The sequence below is a fragment of the Perissodus microlepis genome, chromosome 13 (genome assembly GCF_051167445.1).
Source record: "Perissodus microlepis isolate ML-2025 ecotype Zambia chromosome 13, ASM5116744v1, whole genome shotgun sequence".
Taxonomy (NCBI): domain Eukaryota; kingdom Metazoa; phylum Chordata; class Actinopteri; order Cichliformes; family Cichlidae; genus Perissodus; species Perissodus microlepis.
Window position 1 is genome coordinate 29371417 of NC_140473.1, and position 15100 is coordinate 29386516.

The window sequence follows — 15100 nt, forward strand, 5'->3', positions numbered from 1 at the left end:
TTTTGCACATAAAAACCTGCAACCATAAAACATCTTACAACAATAATATTAATATTACATTACATTATGTCATAACTCAATGACTCAATAACAGATCAGAGGAAATTAAAACGTTATTGTGAGGGAAAGCAAAAGTATTCCAGAAAATTAAACAACAATATAATTAAGTATGATATTAAAAAAAAAAAAACAAGAAAAAAAAAGATGATTATGATAATTATATAATTATATGTGTTACAAAATGCAATAACAATAAATAATAAAAATGCATGGAGAGCTCCTTCTGTGATTAATATTTGAATACAAGAAGTCTTCAGGAGAAATTTCATCAGTCTCTTTTCATCCTCCTTGGAGGAGTTAAAGACAAAGCTAACACAGGAAACCTTTCACACCTACAGGAAGTTTAGGATCACCAGTTAAACTAACCCTAATGCATGTTTTGGACTGCAGGAATTAAAAGTACCTGACGAGGACGCTCACAGACCCGAGGAGAACATGCAAACTCCAAACTGAAAGGCCCCAAACTGGATATGAACCCGGGTCCTTCTGGCTACCTCACCACCACGGGGCCTTTAGAAGAAATTATGAAATAATTTGTACTTTTAAACTGACATCATCCAACTACTCAACAAAACAATTCTTACAGCCTGAGGCTTCAGCTGAAGAAAGACTTTAGATGGTGTTTGCTTATCTCACACTTTCGTCCTCATCTTCCCTACTATGGGATTTTCTTTCCTCTTTCCCCTCATCTCTGACTACATGATCTGACCTGTCTGTGCTAACATCAGTCACATCTCCTGTGTTGTTGCTCTCCATACTGCAGCAGCACAGACGTGCCAGCAGCCTGTCAATGGGCCCTTTACACATGAAGGCAAACAGAATGAAGTCCAACAATGAACTTAAAAGAAATAGGATCATAGTGATAAAATCAATAGTTGTGACAGAGTGAGGTGAATAAAAGTTAAAATTTAGTAGACGCAAGTTAAGAGTTAATAGACTGACTGCAGGAAGGTTTATAAGAAAGTAATTAAGCAGCAACAGAACCAAGGTTCCTACAGTTCTTTGTTTTTCTTCAGTGGGCACTGAGGAGGCAGCAGGCAGAGCTTTAAGTGTCCCAGCTACACAGAAGATGAACAGGGGGGCAGGGAGGGCGGCATAAATAATTAAACGTACAAGGTCATGTAAGACTATGGCAACAGCAACACTAACACTACAAAAGAACCAGACCAGAACACAGACTAGTACAGAACCCTTAGTTTGTCTGAGGCAGTCCAACAGTGGGCAGGCGATGAAACAATACCTGCAACACAAAACAGAAAGATGATCAGATTATCACACAGAATAGTTTGTTTCTGAACGATGCCTCATAGTTCAGTATAATATTCAGAGACATGCACACACACACGCACTGGTACCTTTCCAAAGCAATGCACAACCTGAAGTAAAGACTGGCCATCACAGCAAAATAGTAAATGAAACGTGCAATGCTGTTGTAATGCAGTATTTCCTCCCAAAAGAACGTCATGTTGCGATGGATTAGAACGGAGATGATGAGGTTTGTGTAATAGATGACAGGAACCTGATATCTTTGACCCTGCAGGAAATATTAATTGAAACCACATTAATACAGTAAAATAAGATTATATACTCATAAGTGTAGATTAATGTGTATGAAGAATAAATAAATAAAATATATTTATTTTACTTCTTAAAAAAGTAAGTTACTTGTATGTTGGAAAAGATGAAAAATAATAATAATCTTACAATGTATTGTTTTGAATTAATTATTCATACACCTCAAAATAATCACAAATTTCAAACACTCACATCGGCACCTAGAATATCAAATTAATCTGACATGCATGTCCAGCAGTAACAAAATGAATATTTAAACACAGCACCTTCCTGCCTGATCACAGTGAAGCGAAAGTACAGGAGATATACTAAATATTTTTTAATTTAATTTAATTTTTCAATAAGAAAGTAAAATTTGGTCTCCAGGATTTAGAAAGGTCAGATGCAGAGCAAACAGGAAGATTAACAGAAGCAGTTACAAAAAGTGAACAGCAGGCGTCCCACTGTGTCAACCTGCTTTCTTTGACTATAACAGCAACACAGATGAGTGACAACCAGAACCAAAAAAAACTGGTATCTCTCAAAAAACAGTGTATATAGAATTATATATTGCAGTTACTGAGAATATTACAGAGAATGATCACAGCTACCTTAAGACATATCTAAAAAAAAAATAAGCGTTGACTGTTTTGCTGTAGAATAACAATATAGTCCGGTGCAGAGGTCACTGAATGGTCTAAAAATGTGAGGCTAAAATTTAGACCCAACATGTGTTTTTTTCTTCAGCCAAACTGCAAACATGTTGAACGTCTACATGAGATTTTGGCTTTAAGGAGTTTCATTTATTCACTCATCTGTATGTCAAAAGCCCAACAGTTAACATGGGATGTGCTAATTTTATGACATGACTGTATCTGGTTCAATGAAGTTGAATGATTTCAATTTTTACACTTTACTTTTGCTGCACCAATAAAATAATATGTTAAGAATGTATTATTTCATTCTCTATTCCTACACTATTAATGGGCTACTTTTGTAGTAAGATGAATCTATAGAGTGTAACTGCACTGTAAAATGTAATTCTAGATGTTTGTTATTGTAACATATTATTCTATATCAGTTTGACAATAGATGACTGAAGTTGTTGTTATAACATAGAAGTTAAAAACGTCCCAATTACACCAAAAAAAGCTAACTTGAAAACTCATGTCCAGCTAAATCAGCAACTTATGGGAACTTGACAATGTGGGGAAGTTGAGCACAGCAGGATTCAAAACTGTCTCACGTGACTGCTATGGAGGTGCATCATGGGGAATTGGCGGTTAACGACATGGTCACTTTACTTGGACGTTTTCTAATCGTCTTCTTTGGAATCTGCTTTCGAGGTGAGTAACATTGGTTATAACTATAAGGAAAGAGAGCTACAAAAGTTGGAACATGTTTTGAATTTATGGCATGACGTGGGTTTTTCTCTTTTACCGAAATGTTTGCTTTAGCTAATGTAACTTTAGCCGACAAGGTCCAGCTTGTGCGTCATGACCAAACTTAACCTAATAAACTGACATATGGCCTTTTTTATGGGTTTAATGTACCAGATAGTCCTCCAGTGTGTTTATTTCTTGCACTAATTATATTGTGCAGTTATTTCTTTACCTGAAATGCTTAATGCTTAACAACAGCTCCATTTTGACTTATTTTTGAACTCTTGTGATCAGTATGACCAAATTGTGTAAGTTTCCATACTAAAAGAGCTGTAGTGATAAAATAATTGGCATAAGAGACACTGATTTTTGGCATGGTATACTGCAGAAGTCCCTTGGGTTGTTTCTGAGTTTTTTGTTTTTTTTTGCATAATTTACCTTTTAATTTAACTGCATTCCCTGTTTTGTAACAAAACTAACATTGCTTATATGTCAGAAAATTAGCAAACACGCATAAATGGTGACAGCCATATAATTATAACATATATTTTTATTTTACTTATTTTAGGTCTGTGAAGCCAAACTTGATGCTGGGGATTTATTTTTGTCAGTGGAGTCAAATGGTAAGTTACAATTTGTGCATTTTGTCATACTGGAAACACCACAGATTATATTGTAACTGTAGCTCTGTAGAACAAATGATATAAAGATTGTAGTGTCAGGGTACTTCTTAAGAAATAATATTGCACTATTGATGATCGCATGCAGGTGGCATAAACTAAATATTCAGACGTGCTACCAACAAATGATTCATCAACAAAAGCAATGGAGCAGACTGTTTAGGTTCTTGTGGTTGTAATAACATCCATAACTGCAGGTTTGTCATTAATTTGTTTTCACAGGTCTAGATGATCACATCTGACTTTGTCATTTAAATGAGGTGGACTTGGAAACTTTGCACTCTTTTGGGTAAATTGCTGTCCACTACATATACACAGAATGTGCACAGTATTTCAGATCTAAAAAGGGAGTATGTAATGGACTTGCTGGCTTTAATGTAAAAAGCCTGTTGTGTAACTTTAATGAGGCAGTTGGACTAAAGCAGTATATTGCTCGTCAGGGTAAACATCTGAGGAATAAGGAAATTGTTACTTGTCCTTTTAATCAGTGTTCTTTTAATCACACATTTACTAAAGTTTTACATCACATAAGTCATTTTCACAATCATTCTACTTTAAAAGATTTCAAGACAGAGCTTATTGTTCTCTGAACTTCCTTGTTCTCTGAATGGCAGGTAAAGTGCATCTTTTTGTTTGTTTGCTTTTGTGTGTTTGTGTTTTCTCTAATGGCCCTACATCTGTTGACCTGAAAGGGTTCCTTTTTGCTGTGCTTGACCATTATGGAGAGGTTCATGGAGCTGTACAAAATCAAGAGCGGCATAGGAGGGCTAACTAGGCTCATAAAACGCTCCGATGATGATGTAAGTCTTCAACTGCGAAAATGTTCTCCTTTGTTTAAGTTTTAGGTTATCCAGTTCAACTGATGAACTCATTGAAAGAAAGCTGATAAGTAAAGTCTGTCATCATATTTCACAACTGGACATTTAGTGTGGTAACTTTTACAGAATCTGTGTATATTGGTGGTAGGTTGGATATCATATTCTACTTGAATGTCCTGATAAGCCTAACCTGAATTTGGAGCTGTCTACATGCTTCATAAACACTGTTTAAAAAGTGTTTTTGTTTTCTTTTTGACTTCTTTGACCAGAGCCCTACACAAAGGAAGAGGACAGAGGACCTCATTTTCTCAAGGAAGATCCCTCACAGACTCTCAAGACTGTGAAGGTTAGCATTGTTTCTTTTAGTAAATTTAATAATTACAGCACCACAGTGGATTTTAAATGAAACAATCAAGTGGTGATTGAAGTGCAGACTTTCAGCTTTAACTCAAAGGGTTAACTCCCTCCTCCCTGTAGATGCCACATGATAACATGTGTACTTTTTCAACACCAAATGTATTATTACAAGATCTTTGACACTGGATTTGGTCTGGGGTTCAGAGAAACTAACTGGCAAGCTAGCATTGATATTATTAGTGTCTTGTGTTTATTCATGTCTTCACCAGGGTCTTTGACATATGCTCTTTTTTCATGCTGTTAATATAAGGGGAAAAAAATAAACTCTTACTGACTAAAAGAGCATTGTCTACGGAGCCACAATCTGATCCTGTAGTGTAGCTGCAGTTTGCACATTTCGTGTATTCTCAGCCACATTTGGGTTAGAGCACAGCCAATATTTAGCATAAGTAGATTTAAATTAACATTTTTGTTTGCATTCTGCAATTGAAGACATGCTCAGTTATTTATGAACAAGGACAGTTTTTTTTAGCGTTAAGGACAGTTTTTATTTTACTGTTTGTTTTTTGATACTTGCAAGTTCTCATTCTCACTTTTGTATCTCACTAAATGACTACACTTTACATTCCAGATTAGACAATTACTCATTTGTTCATGGTTTAAGAAACTTATGTGAACAGCAATATAACGGTGGACTCTGCAGATGCTTATCTCATGCAAGTCAGTAGTTTTTCCTTTGTTTTGCAATTGAGCCGACTTAAACTAATGTTTCTGAAATATCCATCTTATCAAATGTTTCAGAAGCATGCAGCACTCATTTTCAGAGAAATTGGTTGCGTGGAATTTGTTGCAATTGTAAATGAAGACAAATACAAGAGTTTGATGTCGTAGTTATAAACTGATCTTTACTGTCACTTATCAAAGGTTTTGTACTATTTTAATATTTCAAGTTTTATGCTAACAGGTGTGACTGAGCACAATGAAGTTTAAAAATTTTGCAAATGTAAAGAATAACTTTTCTAAAATAGCAAGTGTCCCGTTGATACATTACATTAATGCAGACTTTATGTTGTTGCTTCACAAGAATCACTACTGCTACTAGAGTATTGGTCAGAATTTAATCTCCCCCCAAACTGGGCTCAAGACCAAGTTCAAATTTATTGTTTCACAGGGAGCAACCTATGAGTTTTGATGGATTGTGAGCCTGATGAGCTACGTCACTGATTTTTCTGTTTCTCAGATGACTAAGATGGCACAATAAATGTTGAATGTTGGGTGCTCATGAGTAATTGTCTTGTTCTTAAAACAAACTTTCTGCATGAATTGATCAGATTCACTTTAATGGAATCTGTGGGTTTTTATTTTTTTCTGTAAACAAGATATTTAAGCTAGATATTTAAACCTGAGATCTAAGATAAACCTATCAGGTAGTTTTGCTGAAATGGATGATGGAAAGCTCAAAGAAATACTTAAGATGTTCAATACACATTTTTCTTTACATCCAGTCAATCAACTCTGATAATTAAAATGAAACTGATTCACGAGTTCACTCAGCTACCTTAAGGAGCTCAGTTAATTAATAAACTTAAATCAATTTAGCTAACAGATTATGTTAGTTAAGCTAAAATAGATTCCTAAGTTAAAAGAACTACTAAAGTATTTGAATTAACTAAAAAACCCAAGTCAACTGAACTTATACAAGAGTTTAAACAATAGATTATTTTAATTTAGCTGAAAGTTTTCCCAAGTAAAAATGACAATTAAAGGAGTTGAACTGACTAACAAATCTCAGTCAACTAAACTAAGACGAAAGTTTAGACAACATGTGATTTTTCATCAACATAACATTTGGTTGTGTTACAAGAACAAACTTTATTTCTTGACTTAACTTAAAATTTTAAGGCAGCCCTTTACATCATATTTTTAAGTTGAAACAACAACTTATATTTTACAGTGTGGAAGTGTTTGATTGTCAGACTATTTTATTTGTGAGTATTTAAGCAATCACTTAATTTTAATGATGACTCAACAGTCCATGTTTATTTATTTATTTTTTCAGTTTTTCCTTTTACCCAACTGCTTATCTTGCTCAGGGTCATGTTGGTGCTGGATCGTATCCCAGCTGTCACTGGGCCAAAGGTAGGCAGGTCGGCAGTCTGTTGCTGGGCTAATTTTTATTTCTTTTCTTTTTTAATATATTTTATTCTATTGTTAATTTTAATTTTGTTTTTTCATTGTTCACACACTCACAGACATAAAAAGATGTGACATACTTACGTACCGCACAACACACACAGCAGAAGAACAGTATGGTCACGGGAAGGAAGAAGCAGACCTCGATCCATATCAGGACTCCCCACATCTCCATCTGACTTTCTGTGTGGTGGAGTTGCTGTAGAAGAATTTTCTACTGTGAAAAAAAAAAAAATATGTGAAACAGCAGGTGGTGAAAGTGATTCACTGGTTTGCTCTAAATGCTGGAAAAACACTGAGTTCCTCCAAATGACCCTCCTCAAACTCATATTTTTTTCCTGTTTGACCTAAAATACATGTGTGGGAAAAGTCATGCTGGATTTCTAAACTTATATAGACTTGGTGTTGCCAAGTCTATGTGAGTTTGTCTTAGGAAGAAAGGATGCCACATTGTTTAATTGACATTAAATTGTCGCGATCCATCTGGCGACCAAAACATCTGGTAGTGTGAACATAACATACACACACACCTACACACACACCTACACACACAGTTAGACGGAGAAACAGGAGAGAGACAACAAAACACCAAAAATACAAAAAAAGCTGTATTTCGCATATGACTATGAAAGGCGGAAGAAGAAGTAGTTCCTTCCAATTTAGATGCTCTGAATGATATAGTTTATTTCCACTGGGTTCCTGTTAATGATAAACTAAAAATTTATCCCAAATTATTAAAATATCGATATTTTAATATCAGAATCGATTCTAGAACATAAATAACTGGTACCGGAGGAATCGATATTTCAATATTGATCCACACACCACTAGGAGAAACAGGAGAAACGTTTTAACTTTGAGCAACTGCTAAATTTGACATTATATTTACCCAAGAAGTTAAAACCAGTCTAATTTCATCTCCAAAGGTTGACTCTGTTCATCTGGACGTAACATTTTCCGTGGGAGAAATGTTTTGTCACTCATCCAAGTGACTTCTTCAGTCTCAACTGAAGGCAGGTTTCCCCAAATCTTATAAACAGTCCATTGCACAATGACTGAAACCAGCCCACCAAAGGAACGATGGGCTGAGAGGTCAGTTTCTTCATCATAATTATGCAAATTCTCATAACGATTGATTACAAAACACTGATCAATGGCCATGAGTACCATTCACAGTGAGTTGGGGAATGGCTGCAATCACAGCATTGTGAGATGGCGAAAGATGTATCCTTAGGCCCCTCCTCGATTCAGAGATGGTCTTTCCCTTTTCACGTAAATGGCCTCCTTGACTCCGCGCTCAAACCAGCGTTCCTCCCTGTCCAGGATGTGTACATCCTCATCATTGAAAGAGTGTCCACTGTTTCTCCCACAGAAAGTGCTACATCCAGAAGAACAGAATAAACTTTTGGAGATTTACTTACCTGGATGATTGACCATGCATCAAGACAGTCTAATTTAAGGTAATTTTCATGAAGGCAAGTTTAATTTAGACTAGGAATGTGTACCCAATAAACTGGTAACTGATCATGTCAGCAGCTAAATACAGTACTTATTTTATATTCACCAGGATCAGACAACTAATTTAAGAAACATCAATCTAAAATAAATTGAATTATGTTGTAAATTGTAAACATTGTCTTTACTTACCTGAGGTCTGCTTTCAGATGAAACAGTGGGTAAAATGTGTAATATGATGAGTTTGTCTTGAACGTGGAAGTTGTGGGAGCCTAATTTACACCCCACCCCCACTGACATGTGGTCACACTCAAAGTGCAGATGGTTTATTTTCAGCGTAGAAACAACTTTTTTTCTCCAAGATGTAGCCCACATTCAAGTTTCGTATACACTAATCAGTTGATCTGTGTTGTTTCCTATACCTAACATAGTGGCTACATGAAACTAATAATACAAAATAAAAGAAAACTAAACCTTTTATCTATGATACTTTTTCATTTATTGCTTTTTTTTCATCTAAATTGTTATCAGTTATGTATTGATTTATTTCCCCCTAAAATATTAATTTTCTATACACTTTTTCATGCAATCTGTGTTCACAAGTTTGCTTTGTACAAGTACTTTCAACGCTTGGCGACTGCTTTAGGTTGTTTATAAACCCAGTGATCAGCAGTTTGTGGTGTTGCCAGGCAGAAATAGAAATATTTCTACATGAACAGGGTCCTGCATAGATGACTGACATATTGAGATACTTTTATATGGTAAGCCTGTTTAAGATTCAAACTATCAACTGACAACATAAATGTATCTGTGAGGAGTTTACTGTGGCCATAGATGACAGCAACAACAAGCAATTTTCTCATAGACTTTAATTTTACATCTTTGTGAAACCAGAGAACTGCCACCTGCTGGCCTTTTGATTAAATGTAGGACCCATGATGGATGAACAATTTGTAACTGCAAAAAATTAGACAAAGCTATTTTTTCCAAGCTAGATTGTATTTTATTTCACAAATACAGCTCTGAAGAAAAATACAGTGCCTCACATCACCAGTGCAGTAAACTAAACTAAATAAATATTACCTCAAACCACCCAGTTCTATTGAATCCCAAAAAAGTTTGTTCCCATCTATGTTTTGTACCACAAATAAACTTAGCCTTAGTAGTTGCTTTAGGTTTTTGTTCAGTAGATTAAATAGTTTCAGCATTCTCTCTCTGAAGTCTTGATGACATCTGTGAGTCACTGTAAGAAGAAATTAAATGCTCATTTAAATGCGCATAGAGGATCATAACTTCCATGGACAATTTTTATTTAGTTATTTATTTTTGATATCTCAAAGAAGAGGAGTTTAACAAATGAGGAAAATATCAGGTATTTCAGTTCAAACTTCAGAAAAATAATAATAATAATTTTTGAACATACAAACCTGCAACCAAGAAAGCATCTGACAACAATAACATTAATATTACATTACATTGTGTCATAACTCAAAAGATCAGAAGGAATTAAATTGTTACTTTGAGGGAAAACAAAAGTTATCCTGAAAATTAAACAACAATATAATTAAGTATGATATTAAAAAAAAAACAATGTAAGCTGGATATGATCATTAAATGTCTTATAAAAAGCAATAACATAATAATAACCTTCTGTGATTAATATTTGAATACAAGAAGTCTTCAGAAGAAATTTCATCAGTCTCTTTTCATCCTCCTTATAGGAGTTAAAGACAAAGCTAACACAGGAAACCCTTCATACCTACAGGAAGTTTAGGATCACCAGTTAAACTAACCCTAATGCATGTTTTGGACTGCAGGAATTAAAAGTACCTGACGAGGACGCTCACAGACCCGAGGAGAACATGCAAACTCCAAACTGAAAGGCCCCAAACTGGATATGAACCCGGGTCCTTCTAGCTACCTCACCACCACGGGGCCTTTAGAAGAAATTATGAAATAATTTGTACTTTTAAACTGACATCATCCAACTACTCAACAAAACAATTCTTACAGCCTGAGGCTTCAGCTGAAGAAAGATTTTGGATGGTGTTTGCTTATCTCACATTTTCTAATTCCTCTTCATCTCTCCTGTCATGTGACCCTGTTTCCTCGTTTCCTTCATCTCTGACTACATGATCTGACCTGTCTGTGCTAACATCAGTCACATCTCCTGTGTTGTTGCTCTCCATACTGCAGCAGCACAGACGTGCCAGCAGCCTGTCAATGGGCCCTTTACACATGAAGGCAAACAGAATGAAGTCCAACAATGAACTAAACAGAAAAAAGATCATAATGATAAAATCAGTAGCTGTCTCGGGGCGACGTGGACGCAAGCTGACAGGTAATAGAGTGACTGCAGGAAGGTTTATGAGAAAGTAATTAAGCAGCAACAGAACCAAGGTTCCTACAGTTCTTCGTTTTTCTTCAGTGGGCACTGAGGAGGCAGCAGGCAGAGCTTTAAGTGTCCCAGCGAGACAGAAGATGAACAGGGGGGCAGGGAGGGCGGCATAAATAATTAAACGTACAAATTCATTTAAAAATACAGCAAGAGCAACACTAACAATACAAAAGGCCCAGACGAGAACACAGACCAGCACAGAACCCTTAGTTTGTCTGAGGCAGTCCAACAGTGGGCAGGAGATGAAACAATACCTGCAACACAAAACAGAAAGATGATCAGATTATCACACAGAATAGTTTGTTTCTGACCACAGTGATCCTTCAGAGTACATAATAATAATCAGAGAGATGCAAGTACACACACACACACACACACTGTTACCTTTCCAGAGCAATGCACAACCTGAAGTAAAGACTGGTCGTCACAGCAAAATTGTAAAAGAAAGATGCACTGTTGTCATACAGTGTCCTCCACCAAAGGAACGTCATGCTGCGATGGATTAGAACGGAGATGAGGAGGTTTGTGTAATAGATGAGAGGGACCTGATATTTTCGCCCCTGCCAGAAATATTAATTGAAACCATATTAATGCAGTAATAAAGATTATATAGTCATAAGTGTAGATTAATGTGTATGAATAAATAAATATATTTATTTTATGTCTTATAAAGCAAGATAAATATTTTACTTTTATGTTGGAAAACATGAAAATCAATTTCTCCTATAATATATATTTTTATATATTGTGTATTATTCATACACCTCAAAATAAACACAAATTTCAAACACTTACATCTGCACATTGAAGATCAAATTAATTTCACATGTATGTCCAACAGAAATAAAATGAATATTTGAACACTGCACCTTCTTGCTTCATCACAGTGCAGCCAGTGTACATGACATACACTTAATATTTTTTTTTTATTTAACGTCAATTAGTAAGTAAAATTTATTCTCCATTACTTATTTCTCCAGATGCAGAACAAACAGGAAGATTAACAGAAGCAGTTACAAAAAGTGAACAGCAGGTGTCACACTGTGTCAACCTGCTTACTTTGACTATAACAGCAACACAGATGAGTGACAAAATAAGAAACCAAAAAATGTTATGTCCCAAAAACACTATATATATCTATCTATCTATATATATATATATATATATAGAACAGTCAACACGATAGATAGATAGATAGATAGATAGATAGATAGATAGATAGATAGATAGATAGATAGATAGATAGATAGATAGATAGATAGATAGATAGATAGATAAAGTGTTGACTGTTTTGCTGTAGAATAACAATATAGTCAGGTGCAGACCAAAGGACGAATATATATTTTTAAACACTAGTGTTCAGCTCCCTATTAATCCCAGGAATTTAGAGAAAATCTTGATGCATGCACAATTTAGCAAGTAAGTAAATCCCCAAAAGTTTATTCTGTTCATCTGGACGTAGCGATTTCAGTGGGAGAAACGTTTTGTCACTCATCCAAGTGACTTCTTCACTCTCAGCTGACTTTATAAACAGTACATTTGCATGTGTCTGTGAAGGTTCTCAGTCATCCAGGTCATCGTAGTCTAAGGAGCTTGGAAAGAAAAGCGTCTGGACTTCTTTAAGTTGCTTGAACCTCTCATCCTTAGAGTACATTTGCACAATAACTTAAACTAGCACCACTGAATGAACAATGGGCTGGGAGGTCAGTTCCTTGATCATTAATATGCAAATTCTCATGACCATTGATCAACAACCACTGATCAATGGCTTTGATGGTGCTAGTTTCATTTATGCAAATGTACTGTTTATAAGATTGGGGAAACCTGGAGTCAACTGAGACTGAAGAAGTCACCTGGATGAGTGACGAAACGTTTCTCCCACAAAACACTACGTCCAGATGAACAGAATCAACTTTTGGGAACTTAGAGAATAATTTCTGAATAGTAGTGAAGCTGTCAGCACATGATTGGCTTTAAGGAGTTTCATTTATTCACTAATCTGTATGTCAAAAGCCCAACAGTTAACATGGGATGTGCTAATTTTATGACATGACTGTATCTGGTTCAGTGAAGTTGACATTATTACACTTTACTTTTGCTGCACCAATAAAATATAATATGGTAAGAATTTATTATTTTATTCTACTCTTCCTACACTATCAATGGGATACTTTTGTAGTAAGATGAATCTACAGAGTGTAACTGGAAAGTGTTTGATTGTCAGACTTTTGATTTTATTTGTAAAGATAACTACTTAACTTTAATTATGACTCAACACTCCATGTTTATTTTCTTTCTCCTTTGAGTCAACAGCTTATTTAGTTCAGGGTCACGTGGGTGCTGGATCGTATCTGACATCTGGCAGTCTATCGCTGGGCTAATTTTTATTTCTTTTCATTTTTATATGTTTTCTTTTATTTTTGTTTTTAATTTGAATTTAGTTTTTTGTTGTTGTTTTTTTTGCTAAGTTTTTTTTAATTGTTCACAAACTTATAGACATAAAAAGATGTGACATATTTACGTACCACACCACATGCACAGCAGAAGAACAGCACGGTCACTGGAAAGAAGAAGCAGACCTCGATCCACATCAGGACTCCCCACATCTCCAGCTGACTTTCTGTGTGGTGGAGTTGCTGTAGAAGAATTTTCTACTCTCTTTAAAAAATAATAATAATAATAGTAATAGCAACTCAAAATACTGCCACATGCTTGTATGCATGCCTGACAATAGGATAATGGCTTGTGTCCTGGCGAATCTCATCCCACATCTAGGATGATGTGGGTACAAGGGCATCACTGAGCTCCTGGACAGTGACCCAGAGATTTTCCATTGGCTTTAGGTGAGTTTGGGGTCCAGTCAGTGGAATTAATTCCTTCATCCTCCAGGAGCTGCCTGCTCTCACTACATAAGGATGAGTATTCTCTTGCACCAGGAGGAACCCAGAACCCTCTGCACCAGTGCAGGGTCTGAGATTTTATCCTGATATAAATCACAGTCAGGGTGCCGTTGCCTAACCCATAGAGGACTGTGTGTCCCTTCATTGCCTCTCCAGACCATCACTGACCCACCACCAAAACGGTCATGCTGAATTATGTTACGGGCAGCATTATGTTATCCATGGCTTCAGATATTTTGACACTTGTCATGTGTGCTCAAAGTAAACTTGCTTTCATCTGTGAAAAGCACAGGATAACAGTGGTGGCTCTGCCACAAACCCCACTTGGCAAATGCCACTTGGGCTCCATGGTGTCGGGCAGTGACCACAGGGCCCACTAGTGTATATTGGGCTCTCATGCTACCTTCATGAAGTTTGTTTTGATTGTTTTTTCAGAGGCATTCACACCAGAAGAGTGATGGAGTTCATTTTGTAGGTCTCTGGCAGTGCTCACCCGGTTCTTTACTGAAACCAGTCATGCTGATAGGTTAAGGACCTTCTACAGCCCTGCCCAGCTTTCCTAGAGTAACTGTCTTTCTCCTGATACTGTCTTGGGAGACCCAGGAAACCCTCTAACTACTTTAGCATGGCACATCAATACGTGCCATTGTCAGACTAACTGTGTAACCTCTGTAGGGTACAGATATTTCCTCATGAAACCAGTAGTGACACGGACCCTACCCAAATGCAAAACTGAAAAAAAAAATACTGAAAAGATCCATCCATCCATCCATTTTCTTCCGCTTATCCGAGGCCGGGTTGCGGGGGCAGCAGCCCAAGCAGAGAAGCCCAGACCTCCCTCTCCCCAGCCACCTCCTCCAGCTTATCCGGGGGAACACCAAGGCGTTCCCAGGCCAGCCAAGAGATATAATCTCTCCAGCGTGTCCTGGGTTTGCCCCGGGGCCTCCTCCCGGTGGGACATGCCTGGAAAAACTCTCCCAGGAGGTGCTCAGGAGGCATCCTTGTCAGATGCCTGAACCACCTTAGCTGGCTTCTTTCGATGTGGAGGAGCAGCGGCTCTACTCTGAGCCCCTCCCGAATGGCCGAACTTCTCACCCTATCTCTAAGGGAGAGGCCAGCCACCCTTCGGAGGAAGCCCATTTCTGTCGCTTGTATTCGCGATCTCGTACTTTCGGTCACTACCCACAGCTCGTGACGATAGGTGAGGGTAGGGACGTAGATTGACCCGTAAATTGAAAGCTTCGCTTTTACACTCAGCTCTCTCTTCACCACAACAGACCGGTACAGCGTCCGCATCACTGCA

General features: G+C 36.9%; 2 protein-coding genes across 2 annotated transcripts; both read right to left on the reverse strand.

The window, feature by feature from the left end:
• Positions 1 to 687: 687 nt before the first annotated feature.
• On the reverse strand, positions 688 to 2884 carry LOC146375315 (uncharacterized). Its single transcript, XM_084949275.1, has 3 exons — positions 2861 to 2884; positions 1416 to 1594; positions 688 to 1300 (listed from the first exon to the last, which is right to left on the reverse strand). Exons 1-3 carry the CDS (start codon positions 2882 to 2884, stop codon positions 688 to 690), a joined length of 816 nt encoding a protein of 271 aa, XP_084805401.1.
• A 7669-nt stretch (positions 2885 to 10553) lies between these two features.
• Positions 10554 to 11388, reverse strand: LOC146375316 (uncharacterized). The gene is made up of 2 exons (XM_084949276.1): positions 11282 to 11388; positions 10554 to 11151 (listed from the first exon to the last, which is right to left on the reverse strand). The coding sequence occupies exons 1-2, from the start codon at positions 11386 to 11388 to the stop codon at positions 10554 to 10556; spliced, it is 705 nt and encodes a 234-aa protein (XP_084805402.1).
• Positions 11389 to 15100: the final 3712 nt, after the last annotated feature.

Bases quoted from the DNA above. Each gene is read 5' to 3' on its own strand.
- LOC146375316 (XM_084949276.1), bottom strand. From the start codon at position 11,388: ATGACGTTCCTTTGGTGGAGGACACTGTATGACAACAGTGCATCTTTC. The intron at 11,152-11,281 runs GTAACAGTGTGT...TTTGTGTTGCAG, and splicing joins TTGTGCATTGCTCTGGAAAG to GTATTGTTTCATCTCCTGCC.
- LOC146375315 (XM_084949275.1), bottom strand. From the start codon at position 2,884: ATGATGCACCTCCATAGCAGTCAC. The intron at 1,595-2,860 runs GTGAGACAGTTT...TATTTCCTGCAG, and splicing joins TGCACCTCCATAGCAGTCAC to GGTCAAAGATATCAGGTTCC. The intron at 1,301-1,415 runs GTACCAGTGCGT...TTTGTGTTGCAG, and splicing joins TTGTGCATTGCTTTGGAAAG to GTATTGTTTCATCGCCTGCC.